This window comes from Anopheles maculipalpis, chromosome 3RL, assembly GCF_943734695.1.
Source record: "Anopheles maculipalpis chromosome 3RL, idAnoMacuDA_375_x, whole genome shotgun sequence".
Taxonomy (NCBI): domain Eukaryota; kingdom Metazoa; phylum Arthropoda; class Insecta; order Diptera; family Culicidae; genus Anopheles; species Anopheles maculipalpis.
In genome coordinates, this window is record NC_064872.1 from 21959955 (window position 1) to 21974096 (window position 14142).

At 42.4% G+C, this 14142-nt stretch overlaps 2 protein-coding genes across 2 annotated transcripts in view; both read left to right on the forward strand.

Moving 5' to 3' along the window:
* Positions 1–6738, forward strand: part of LOC126563952 (uncharacterized) — a 37718-nt gene extending 30980 nt beyond the window's left edge. The window contains 1 exon segment of the mRNA XM_050220819.1: positions 4591–6738. Within this exon segment, the coding sequence (XP_050076776.1) occupies positions 4591–6643 (2053 nt within the window). The 3' untranslated portion in view covers positions 6644–6738.
* The window catches only part of LOC126565552 (troponin C), a 400267-nt gene that overhangs the window by 49339 nt on the left and 336786 nt on the right, over positions 1–14142 (forward strand). The gene's annotated exons all lie outside the window — the stretch shown is intronic.

Sequence of the window (14142 nt, forward strand, 5' to 3'; positions counted from 1 at the left end):
TGCAGAGAATGCATCTGTTTCAATCGTGTACAATTTTTTACACTTCATTCTTCTGATTCATATGCTTCATTTGTTGCCAGTTTTTATTTTTTATTAATTTTTCTCTTTCTTGTATGAATCATCAGCAAAGTGCTGTGATGCAAAATCTAATATTTCAACTGTTGTATGTCTTTATCATCCGATGTTATGCCAACAAAACACAACCGCCTATCAACAACAACAACTACTTCTACTACTACTACAATCTTCTCCAACAAAACACAAAACACACACTTCTTCCTTATACACCGATCGAATCCTTTGACTTAAAGCAAGCAGAAAACGATGTGAATCTTACCCCATTTGGTCGTGAATATAAGCAACTGACATGTTGTGTCATTCCTGTACGGAATTTTTCCACGTTATTCGTCATCCACGTTCAAATAAGATGCGTAGACGATAGTGATTAACGTAAAGAGCGCTACTAATCAGAAGCTATAAATGTGCTATAAACGCTTCTATTACTCTTAAGTTAGTTCGTTATCTCTGTGTGCTTATTAACGTATAGTAAAGCTCCATTTTAACTACAATATGAAATACATAGACGTCTACTTTTTTTCCTAAAATGAATCAAGCTCGTAAGTAAAATAAATTCTCTTGTTTTGAAGACGAACCCGATATTCGCTAAGGTTAAACTTCTACCAGGAGTGATTTTTTCATCCGTATAGTCTTTCGCACCGGTTCGCAACCCATTACTAAACAAAAAAAAACCGGTCCCCTCCATACCACACTCTTTTCCCTTACACTGCATACCCTTACCTTAACGCCAGCTGGAACAGTTCGCCGAATACGTACTCCGTTTTCGTCCTTCCATGATGTGAACGACAGTAAGTAAAATAAAAACGATAAAACGTAAACCACACATACAATCCACAAACACACGCGAGCCCCCACAAGCCAGGACGAAGTTGATCCGGAACAATTTCCCGCTTCTCACACCCATATACAAACACACACACACTCACGCACACTGGACGCTTGTTTTTTCTTCTCGTTCGGTTGCGTGCTTTTTGCGTTCGAATTTGAGCCATTTTTCACATTTTATGGTTTCATTTTGTTGCAAATCTATTGGGAGTGTTCACATCCGATGATGTGGTTCAAAGCACTGTTAAAAATGAACGTTTTGTCGTGCAGTTAGTATACTTTTAGGTGATTTGATCTTTAATTCGGTTTGTAGACGCCTACATGTATGCAATCTTTGTGACAAATTATTGGTTTCTTCGAACAACATTTAAGAAATGGCATTCCCGTTGTACTTTACGAGACCAGATGCATCAGTAGTGTTTGCGGAATGGTACAGTAGGATTTTTCTCAATTGACTTTTTTTTTCAAACATACATTCTTAAACAGTCACACCCATACACAGCTATACTTTCTTCACAAACCATGCTGCTCATGCTCAGCTCTCACACGCGTAGAATAGAAGTTGTTTGGCTCGCCCGAAAGGTAATTAGCGCACGTGTCGCCACGTCATGGGCGACTCTTCACCGCAAGACAAGCGCTTCGTACGGCTTTCTCTTCTGTTTACTCGTTTTCTTCCTGTTTCAGCAACACGCAAAACACACCACACACACTCTTCCAAAGTCCACATGGCATAACATCGGCATGAAATCGGCAAGAAGCGTGCAGTTTTCGTCCTTTATTTTTCTTCACCATTAGTTTCTCTTTGTCTCTTTACGCTTACGTTTTGCAACTCTCGTTAACTGTTGTACTTGTATCAATGTTTTTTTCCTTTCCTTTTCTAGAAAGAGTAAGGTTTGCTTCCATTTTTAAACACTCTAGATAAGTAAGACAGATTTCAATAGCAGTTTTTTAGAAGTTTCACATTTCGCTTACGACTGTACAGACGCGTGCTCTCTAGACTCGTCCCCAACACAAATCGGTCACCGTCTATCGTTTCATAAATAAATCAGTTCCGCCAGCAACAAACAAAAAACCGATACAAATAAAATCCATCCGTCAGCCACCCAATTGACAACCGTTTTGGCGTTGGCAAAAAGTGTTGGGAAATCTGTGCGTTCTTCTTTTCTCATGACTCATCACATTCATCATCCCAATATCATATCACGCCTCCACCCATTCGAAGACTTCGTCGTCCTTTTTCCAACAGGACGATTTATGTAAACATCATGAGTTGTGTTGTGTACTTCGGTTTCGTATTTGTTATGTTGTTTCTATATTATTATTATTTTCCACACGTCCCATTCGTCATTGCATACGTCGGCACCGTGCGGTGGGTTCTTCGCGGGCATCAACCACTATACTACAACAACTTCTTCTCGCATGCTGGGATCGGTTCCCATTCATCCTCGGCCGGTATCATCGATGATCGATCCGATGACGGCAAAACACACACACACGCCAGCTATTACCATCAAGTTCATTACGATGAGTTCGAGTTTCGTTTGGCCTAACGAAGCTATCCTCCCCGAGCCTTTTCCAATTCACCGGTGGTCTGGTGATTGGTGGAGACGTTTCTTCCTGTACTTTTTGATTATTTTCTTCTCCCTCGAAAAAAAAAATGCTTCATCACGCTCGGCGCCTCACCTGATGGTGTTTGTGGAGGAAGCAATCGAATGGGGTAAGCCCCTTTGCGTGTTTTTGCAAACCACGCTGACGCATCGATACTAGCCACATCCACCACATCCACCAAACATGGACAACAACGATGCCAGCTGTTGCTTGGCTTTCACACTCCCGGGGGTCGCTTAGAACGAGCATAACCTACATAACAAATGGTCCAGCCGGGACTAGCTGGCAAGATCCAAGACGCGTTGTTGCAAGCGAGGAAAAACAACGCCAAACTTCCTATACCAAACATGAACAAAAAAAGGCACGCGAGTGTCGTGTGCTCCGTCATCAAGTTCTAGTGGGTTAACGTAATTGTGTGTCTGAATGTCTGTGTGTGATTGTAGTAAGATAAGAATTCATTGCCCTTTTTGTCGAGAGCAACGTCTGGTATTCATCCCAAAACATCTTCTTCGAGCAACATTTGGTTTAGGTAAGCGGAACATTGAGACAAATTATCTAGATCCGGTTATAATCTTCTCCTTACTCTTGAAGCTAATACATAAGAGAACTCCCTTGATTACTGCCTTGTTAAGACGCATAAACAAGCTTACAATAAAGTAATTTTGTATGGCTTGTTGCATACATTTAGTCGTATTTTTATGAAGTAAAACGCCTAAAGTTATGCAATTTGTACCATTCAAAATTCTCCTTATTAAGTTGCTTTATTATGGACCTTAATAAAGCTAGCATACCTAAACTCCAATCATCGGCACTAGAGCTAGTCGCCAGCGTTTGTATCCCTCTTTATATAGCTTCGAATGACTCGTCCAAATCACCCAAAACACGTCCACTAATTACTTCTTAACGGGCTTGGCCTCATCTTCTCATGCGGTTAAAAGGCTACACAACCCTACAGCTTCCTGGAACTTGCTCACAAATAGTTCCATTTATTATGTTACCCACTGTAGCTACTGCCCACAATCGCCCAAACCGGGTATAGATATCATCCCATTTCCGTGCCGAGCGTGTCGAGCGAAAGTTAATCAGTACAATTTCGGTTACAAGTGCTTCTACTCCCCCCCAGGTGTCGGTTGTCCTTGGCATAGATATTTCGCTATCGTGCTCGTTATCGTCATTCGCCGTTTCTTGGCCCGTGTGTGTGTGGTCCACCTGAGTGTACAAAAGCGACCAACGTTATCATATTTTGCTCCATTATCGCAAGGTAACCCCGCACAATGCGTAGGCTGTACGTTGGGGGCCGGGGAGATATAAATCAATTTCAGCTGAACCTGTTGTCCTCATCGATATTACTACTTGTATCATCGTTAGCTAGTATACCCGATTGGAACATTTTCTCCCTCGCTCTAGGGTCACTGCTTAATGAGAATGAAACGAAGTTCTCATATCGGTGCTGATGTTATTGCTATGTAGCTTCATATTTTCTGCCATCCTACGCATATCGATGAACGCCCAATAATGTCCGGACATAGATATGTACATTCCCATAGCTTGATTACGTTTTTGTACATCAACCACACGTTCGGTTCATTTCGTATTAATCTGGTAGCTCAGAATACTAGTTCAGTTCAGTAGAGTGTATCGATTCTGTAAGAAGTTGCGGGAAGATTAGTAGCTGTTCATCCATCATTCTACCATAGCCCGCGCCATGTACAGCTTTTTTATCTTGTAGTTTGCTTTCATTTGATGCCACCTACTTCACTTGTTTGGTTTTTTGGTTCTAGCACATACAACACATACATCTACACAACTCCAAACACACATGCACAGCTGTTCATGCATACAACTAGGCCAGGTTCTATCCGGATGGCTGGCACCTACAAACATTTGATGTGTGACTACTGTGTTTCTCTTGTGTGGCATTGTACGTTGTTCGTGTGGATTTATCTATATCGTCCCGTACGGTCCTTTCCATGTCCTTCTACACCCACTCGATGTCCGATGGACATCCTCCTGCTCCTGCTCCTTCCTTGCTCTCCCATGTCCCGTGTCCGTATCGAATTCCGTCTTTTTTCTTTATAGTGATGTAGAATCCTCCGATCTGTCTAGTAGTGATTCTGAAGATCTGTTAGATGAAATAGTTATAGCGTCAGCCCGCATCGACGATCCATGCCATTACGATCCACTGAGCTCGCCGATACATTACTGTGACAATAATGTCCACTCGGACGACAACAGCAATAGTAACAACAACACAATCATTCGTATAGATTCGATCGAAGAAGCGCAAGGGGCCGGCACATCGTCCTCGGCCACGGGCTCTTCGGTGGGTGCGGTGGCGGGCGGTTCGGGCGGATCGGGTGCCGTCAGTCTCAACCCGTCCTCCGCGTACAAGAACTCCAAGTCGCGCCGCATGGAGTACAGCCGGCGCGGCATGATACTCGGGCTCAGCAACCCGTCGCAAGACTCCGCGTTCGGTTCCATGACGGACGGCGAATCGTCCAGGGCGTCCAGCTTTAAGCTTAGCAGCTTCGCCTCCATGAACTCCCCGATCGACGAGGGCGTGGAGGATCTGCTGATTGAGCAGGGGTTGGCCAGCACCTCCGACAACCTGGCGACTACGATTGCCAACATGAAGTACATCGATTCTACCGGATCCTCACCCTGCCACGACTATCATCACCATACGCAGTCGCAGGTGTTACCGCAAACTTCGGGCTACAACACATCGCCCGGACCGTGCGCTGTCAGTAGCTCGCGGACGGAACCATCGATCGCTTCCCGAGACATTTCGCCGAGTCGCTCGAGGTTCCTGGAACCGCCCAAACTCGTCATCAACAATCATTCGTCCTCTACGACGAACTCATCGCTGTGTTACACACTGTCCCCGCTGCGCAAGTGTGCCACTACTGAGGTCTTCTCGCAGAAGTATCGCGTGTCATCGTTCGAGGACATGTCGTACAACTCTACGCGCAAGTCAATCAAAAACACGAGCCGTAAGATTTTCCGCTCGTTTGAGGAGGAGCGTCGCATCGATTCAGCTTTCATGCCGATCGATACATCGCGCTCGCAACCACCTCACCCACGGTCGACAGGACAGCTACAACCGCAGCTGTCACTACCGCCAATGCTGGCCCCACCGTCAACACCGTCGCCAAAGCATGCACCATCGCCAGTGTCTCCATCACGCAAGAACCATTTGTCCTACCAAAATCTGCACACGATCGTACCGACGGCTCGAGAGCGTGGTCTTCAATGGCGCAGCAATTTGATCAAATCAAATGAGTGTCTGTTTGAAACATCCTTTAACTGTGTTCCCGGTGGACACTCTCACCAGCAGCAGCAACAGCTACAACAACACCACGCTCACCAGTTCCGCTCGGTGTCCAGCTTTTCCGGCGGTCCACATTCCGAGGTGGAACGTATGCTAAGAAGTCACGGTTCCCAAGATCTCCCAACAACCGAGACCGGTAGCATTGGTGAGATGAGTTGTGATCGGTTCATACTCACCCCGGAACCACTACCGCCCGGTAGTCCCTCCTGTACATCCTCCGTGACGTCTACAACGTCCGTCTCCTCACCGGCCGCCTCGCTCACCTCCATGAGCCGTATGCGCCCGAACCGAACCGACCGCCAGCAACTGTTCTCGTTGGCAAGGTTCAAGCACAGCACAATCCTGGACAGTGTGTCCATCGAAGACTTCTCCTCCGAAGCTTCACTCCGCGCAGCAACCGGGCGCTCCAACAGTCCCGCTAGCCCTTGCCGTAGTGCAGCCAGTGCCGCTTCTTCATCCTCTACCGGTGAGGGCGCAACGCTAGAGTTGGAAGCCAAACCACTCTCGTCGGACGTAACCTGCACGTCGGATGCTTCCGATACGGCCAGCGAGGATGCTACCAGCGTTAGCACGACTGACACTTCCCTGCTCAAGTCACCGGTCCCACAACGTCCGGGAGGATCCGCCAACGCGAGCATCGATCACACCCGGCACAAGCACGCACCAAGGGACGTTCGTCAGTATCTGGACGATGCTGCCGGTAGCGATGAGTTCGGTAGCGGTAACGAGGAGAAAACACCGCTGCTGGATGGTATGGAGCTGTCACCGATCTCACCGACAGATTCGGAACAAATGTTGTGATAATATCTGGGCACGGTCGGGTGCGCAAGCCGCTTTTCCGATGACTTCGGCGATTCTGTTCAGGCCGAGATACTGCTGTGAAGGAGCGTACCGATACAGCTTTAAGCTGATGATGAGAGAAAGAGAGAAAATAAGAGGATAAACTTCAAAACAGGTCTTTTTAATAGCAACATTTAGAGAAAGAGAATGTTACAATTTTATTACCACATTTTTCCAAAAATCGAACAAAGCAAAATCGAACCGAATGATTCCAAATTTGATAGAGTAAACAAGTTGTTTTCCCCTTCTCAATCTACTTAGAGAGACAGCATAAACCGAGAACAGGTTGCAGTAGTAGTAGTTGCCGAATTCGCGCTCTAGTCAACCGTTGAGATTCGATTTTAAGCCATTCTTAGGACAAACAAACAAATTTCTCAAGGGAAGTGTGAGCTCTGGGCACCTTCCCGCAATGATTATACGATAGCACAGGTACTACGAAAGTTAGTACGAAACTTTCGCAATAGATTCGCAAACGTCTTTTGTAGCGTAGTCAACTTCAAGAGTAAAAGTATGACATTTTACAACCTCCGAAATACAATGAATGAAACAGGGATAGAATACTTTCCGTGCGTACATATTAGACAAAACGTTTCCTTCTTGCATCTTCTTCAGTAGGAAAAATAATAGGTCTAACGTAACACGCAAATTCTTCTCCAATAAAACCCCAAAAACTATCTCCTCTTTAATGCGCTGTATCAACATTCCTTAACACGCGCAGTGTTCTCCCTTGATCAGAATTAGGCAGCGTGGACGTGGACAGGAAGAAAAACCCGACCCTCCCCCAGGAAACCCGCGAAATACAGGCGCGAAATGTAAACCAAAGGAACTAAAAACAAACGTCAATCATGATCAAATCAGTATTTAAACCATAAAGTTAATAATAACACACTGTGTCACCCTCTCTTTTAGTGGCTAGACCGGCAAAGTGGAAGTATATTTTTGTTTAGGACACAAACTCGACTCAATTCCACACATGGTTCAATTGCACTAGGGATAGTGAGCGACAATGAAGAAATGAACCCGCTAGCATAAACGAGCTCAGTACACGTGGATCGCCGAAACATCAGGAGGATGCAGTGCGAAGCTATACAGTTTTCTAACTAAAAGTAAGAAAATTCATTGATGGGCCAACTCTCATCTCCTGCGCGGTAATGTGGACTGGTTCGAAGGATAAAAAGAGCAAAAGAAAACGAATAGTATTAGGCTATGTATACAAACACAACACATTCATACAATTATTTTAAACGACAAGGGTGACATTTCTTCCACGAGGAGGATCTTCGCCGACGGTAATTGTGCGTTGATGTAAAAGAAGCTTATTAAATAGGAAACAGCTATAAACACAGAGAGAGAAACAGAGAATAGCTAAGAAAGGATGTAACGTCACGACTGTAGTAATGTAAGAAACTAGCAAAATTGAGAGAAAAAAATCTAACTTTTTTCGTTCCATGGACAACAGAGAGAGAGAGAGAGAGAGAGAGAGAGAGAGAGAGAGAGATAAAATCGTAATAATTATTATTCCACCTTGCTCGAAACCTGTACATGTGTTGAGGCCAAAACAAAACGAGTGTTCGAACCTATGACTTAACTTACTGAACATTAACATTTTCTTCATTAATCTTTACTTACTAGTCGAGTTACTAATGGCAAGCTTTTTATCTCTAGCAGAACGCTTTTTCTACTTCTTTTTATCCTTTTTTTTTCTATCTCGAAAACACACAAACTTCTCTTGTTATCTATTACTTTTCCATACTCACTTTGCACACTTTGCTTCCCTATTGATCATCCCTAGCACAGAGGCTTCCCCTAGAGGAAGGGAAAACTATTCGCGACACACTGTACAAAGAGAGATCGCATCAAAACCAGCAAATTCGAGCAGTTCGAACCGGCGTCGGCAAGCACTGCAGACAGGGGTTAGAAAATTGCTGTAACCGTTGATAGAACTATTTCAGAACCGTCCCTAATAATCACAATACCTTTTTAGAAGTTAATACGTTCACACGCAAAAAAAGGAAACCCAGAATGAATGATTTTCCGAGGGGTACTTGTAGAGAGCGAAACACAAAAATCTCTCCTGTTTCCAAAAAAAAACAGCTAAAATTGAAGAAAAATAACCCATTACTAGAGGAAGTAGAAACACTTAACACAAAACAAACAGGAAAATACTTAACTGCTCAATTAAGACACATACCGGCATAAGAGTAACCTATATACCGATACCGACTAGAAGACAGCCCACAATAAATGGTTTTATTTTGATGGGTCCAATTGCTAAAACATCGATCACGACAAAAGAGAAGAAGCAGAAGATTTATTGTAAGGCAAAAGCAAAAACAATCTTATTTTATTTCCTTTAATAACTTGGTCGTTTCGGTTTTATGCTTATAGAAACATAACACCGACACCACACATCTGTACCCAGCTTGTGGCATAAATGAACAACACTAACTACCATACATATTCAAGAGGAAAAGACAAAAACAACAATGACAATGGTACAGAATACAATCAGTGAAACAGAATGGGGTATGTTGTTGAACGAAAGCTGATGATAACACATAAAATAGTTCATTAAAACTTCCGAGCTTGATCATTATAGGAAAAAAACACACACACAAAAACACAAGATCCTAGCAAAATGGAGCAACACTACCAAAATCTTATAAAGTGAAAACAGAAATAGAATGTAATTATTGCCAACAGAACAAGATGTGAACAAAAATGATGACTGCCGGCCCTACAGACACAAGCGGCACTACCATCAAAATACAATACAATAATTGAACTTGAAATGCTAGAACACAATCGATGACTAGAGGAAATTCGATCAATAAAAAATATTTAAAACTTTCCCCCCATTTCATTTTTCCATGTCTCCTATGCTCCAATAGTCGATATCTACAATCTACAAAAAGAAACAGAAAACGAACCCCAGTACGTAAATAAAGCAAATGTAGGAAAAGAAGCTGTTCATAACGATCTCTCCATTACGAAATTCATTCGATTCTGTTACATTCTGTTCTAACCACGCAAGCTCTAAACAACAGGCATTATTGGTTCATTACCAACCCTTTTTCCTGCAGGATGTAAGCAGAATAGCTGCTGATGGTGTAATTATAGTTGTTCAAGTTTTAAAGAAAAAGCGTAATTCTTATGTTCTTTAGGTTCTTTTTCGTCCGCTCGATCGATCATCGCCAATTTTCTGCTTCGCCCATTTGCGAAGTCCATATCAAAGTCCAAAATTCAAAAACGAATTCTAGCAATAAAATGGAACAAACTTTCAAATACTGTTTTGGTTTTGTTTTCGTTTCAAGAGCGCTCGTTTAGATCCGAAATCCTCCTGCATGCTGTAGAAGTCCACAAAGCTCTGCTATTGTTCCTTTTTCTGGGGATCGTATCAACGACTAGCACTGGACGTCAATTTTGGCCCCCTAGTGTCATTCTCATGACATGATTAGCCGGTTGTAGTGTAGTGTGTCTAATTGGCAACACAAAAAAGTAATCATTGCATACTTCCTAGTTTCCCCGTCAGGGGCAATAATCCTTCTGAACTGAACTGAACTGAATATTCTGAGATGTTTTTGAGTGGAAACATTTTCTTTACATGGAACGCTCGCCTATTTCGTGTCGGTGTTTTGACTTTTGACCCTAGATTCTAGAGAAGATAACCTATCCATTATCACTAGTTATGCCACCGGTGTATTCCTGGATGTAAATAACCATATAGAAGAAAATATCCGAAGATTTCCCTTCCGAATCTTGGACAGTTCACTGTAATTCTAGGTTGGAATGGCGATTGTGAAGGGTTTCTTGAGAATACTCGACCCATCTTCATCAGCATGTCTCGTTGTCATCCTTCTAACTAGCTCAATGAGCTTGGTGAGCATTCTAAAAGAACTAGTATTACGTCGCCTTGTATTCTGATCAACGGTTTCGGGTTTCCAACTATCTAGAAACGTGTAGTGTCAGGGAGCAATACTATTGGCGTTACTCATTGCTAGTTTATCTCCCCACTATCTACATGGGATAGGTGATACCAAAAATTCTATCCACAAGGTGTTCTAGCTAATGCCTCAGCAATATTATTTCTGACTAAAACTTTCTTCGAGAGATACTACCTATAATAGATATAATTATTATCATATGGCTTCCCCAAGTTCTCGGCTCAAGCTACTCTACCTACTGTTGCCTTTTGCTAGTTTTGAGTTCACTTTGCACGCCAACAACTCTCTTGACCAATTACACCATATGACAAGACCAAAGGCACATCTTCTGCTTGGGTTTTAAGACCTTCTAGGTCACGCCGGCAACCTATTGACTTACTAGACTTGCTAATCACTATTGGGGAACGGTCCGGATGGAAACACGGGCACCTTAGCCGCCTCTACCACCGGTCCACCCAAAGGCATATAGCAGGTTGAATTATTTCTTTCATTAAACTAACTATCAACCATCAAAGCACTTATTATTTTGGATTAACTTTATTCATATGTATATAGTAATTCATTTCAATAAAAAAAAACTATAGAAAACAAAATAACATCATGTTTCTATAAACACTTATTTCTCCTCTTCCCTAGTTCTTTCCTCCTTGTTTTGTTTCGTGCGTTCAATTTTTGTTTTGTTTTCGATTTTCCTCTGCTAAGCTACTATTGTTTAGCTTCAAATATGTACTTACTACAATAATGCTTGGTTTTTGTATACGGTATATGCAATATTAGGGTTGTATATATATAGGTGTATGTATAGAGATATTATATCGATAAACGTAAACGATTACCCGATCGAAGGCTCTCACTTCCAATGTAAAGCAACAATTATTCTTCCTCCAATGTTTTGCAAGGGACTTTTCTAAATATGTGTAGCTCTTCTCCAGTGAGTTGTTTCATCATCTTACTCATTCCTCTCTCACTTGGCTTCGAATTACTGTATGATGTAAATCATTTACATAAGCATTTTTTTTTTTCGTTGGTTGGGATATATCATGTTTGCATTTCAGTTTATGCTGTTTATCAGGTTAACTTGCGTTTCACAGGGACTCATATCTCATTGACTGATTTCTCACCCTTTGGCGAGGATAAGCGTGTCTTTCGCTACAAACGGAAAGCGAACGTTTCATGCAGTACTTGGGTGTTCTTTGAAAGTTTTGCACCGTGAGAGCACCCCGGGCGGGGATTTTAATATGCGCACACAATGTTGTACGTAAAGGTTACAGCAAAACAAAAAATAAAACAAATTAAATGATAGTGATTATGGCTCGTGAAGCTTGTACTCTACAGTATTAAGACGTTCGCTGCTAGAGAATTCGGTAATTATTGTATTGTTACATCATCCTCATATTCTTTGAGCGCGCCATTATCATATGGTTCAGATCTTGTGCTGGCGAGTGGCCAATTTCGACTGGTTGCCAGCCATCGAGAGGTCGTTGTTCGTTCGTTCGCCCTTAAGTGAGGACAGAAATTACACCATGTAATGCAAAGATTTCCTCCCCAAAACCGCATTAGGGTAGGTCGAAAACAAAACTGAGAGGCTTGTTGTTTCATGTCAGATAGATTTTTGGCACATCATTTATAATTTTTTGGTAAATACTAACTGCCTGTTCAGGTTGTTTACTGTGCCGCATTGTGACGGGCGAAAGTTCATGCCTGCCCCAGAGTAAATCAATTGAGTTTTGTTGACACTGTTGATCGCGGATGACCCCTGATCTTATTTTTAAAACAACACTAATTATGTGCGTTCATTTTGCTTTTCCTTTCGTCACAACAACGCAAAAAGTGTTTCAGCCGTCCAACCAATCAGCGCACCGAATGGTCTTTTTTCGGACGCCAGACACCCACGAACGAACGAAGCGCGAGTCCTCCTCCTCAAATGGTTGTTCCGTTCTCCACAGAAAATAACAAAATCCCCATTCTATCTCAGAAGCCAGCGAGTGAAGCATTCGTTGCACTTGATAGGATTTTTAACATGCATCGTACACAACACGACAACAACGACGCATGAATCATTTTGGTATTTTTGGACTGATCTCTGTTTGTCGCCCTCCTGATGCTGTCTGCATTTGCTTGGTTTCTTCCAACTACAGCAGCCATTTAGGACAGGGCTAAGCTAGAGGGTAAATACATTATTTGTCCTGTGTGACTATTTTGCTGACTCCGGACGTCAAAGGACATTCGAACATGCCTCTTACAAACGACGCAACTACAGCAAAAAGCAGAAAACCTATTTGTACTTATGTTTGTGTGTAAATATTTGTAAATATTGTAGGTGTGAATACAAATAATTTTAGTCTTAACGTAAACCCCCGACGGAAAGCTCACAAACAACGATGCGAAAGAAGCAGGCTAGCTATCGAACAGGCACGCTATACTTCCTTGCAGAATTCTCGTCAGCGGAGAATCCAACTACCTTCTTCTACTGCCACCCTTACACTGTAGTACATTTGTAAGACCCTTTACAGCCATAACCACTTCCAAATTGATATCGAAGAATTCGAAAAACAACAAACAAAAATTCGTTCATTTGCACTTTGCGTGCGCTTTTGGAATTATTTTGTTTTACGTTAGAATTGAATGCCTTTTTTCTAGAATGAAGCGGGTTTCGAGTTTCAACAAAAAATTAATATAATTTTCCCTGAACTCTTCTCGCTTCACGAATCGGTTCTCCTTATCCTTCGTACTCTTATTCCAGTTTTGCATCATCCAGATGGATGATCACACACCTTAACGATACGTGACCGGTAGTAGTGTACGAAGGAAAAGAAAACATCTTAATCGTTCTTAGGATCGTTCTTGTATGGAAATAAAATAATAGAAAACCTAAACACCTAACCGCTAGTGTAGGAGACTAGCTCTCGTTTTTTCGCTCGTTAACGACTACGACGACTACGCGGCTACCGAAACGGAAGCAACTACGAAACAGGAAAAATAAACCACTATCGTATCAACACGAATGCACAAAACTGCCTTCTAATTTAACGGAACCAATTAAATTAAACAATTTAAACAACAAAAAAAAGTATTAACATTTAACGATAAATTTAACGTAAATAAAAACCAATCAGAGCTTTGATTTCTTTGATTCCGTTTCCAGCGCTTTTGTGCGTGTTTTTGTGTGTGTGAGTGTGTTTGCATCATACGTACAATCAGTCTAGTGTCTAGGGCCTTTCTGCTTTTACGCCGCCCTCCCCGAATGTGTCTATTTCTATATGTTCCGGTTTGCTTCTTTGTGTAGCAAAGCATGTCTCCTGCAGTTACTACTTCTCGCTCTTACGTCCGTCTTTCTTAAATTGCATAAATACTCACACAACACCGTCCACCTCTTACTAACCATACTTTACAGTTAGCTATGTGAAAGTGTGTCGTCCCAAACCCATCCCGCGGCTAAAATCTACTTCCCTATCGGCAAAACTTACATATACTATCAAAAAAAAACCACAGTAATATCATCCCTCCACTAGACCT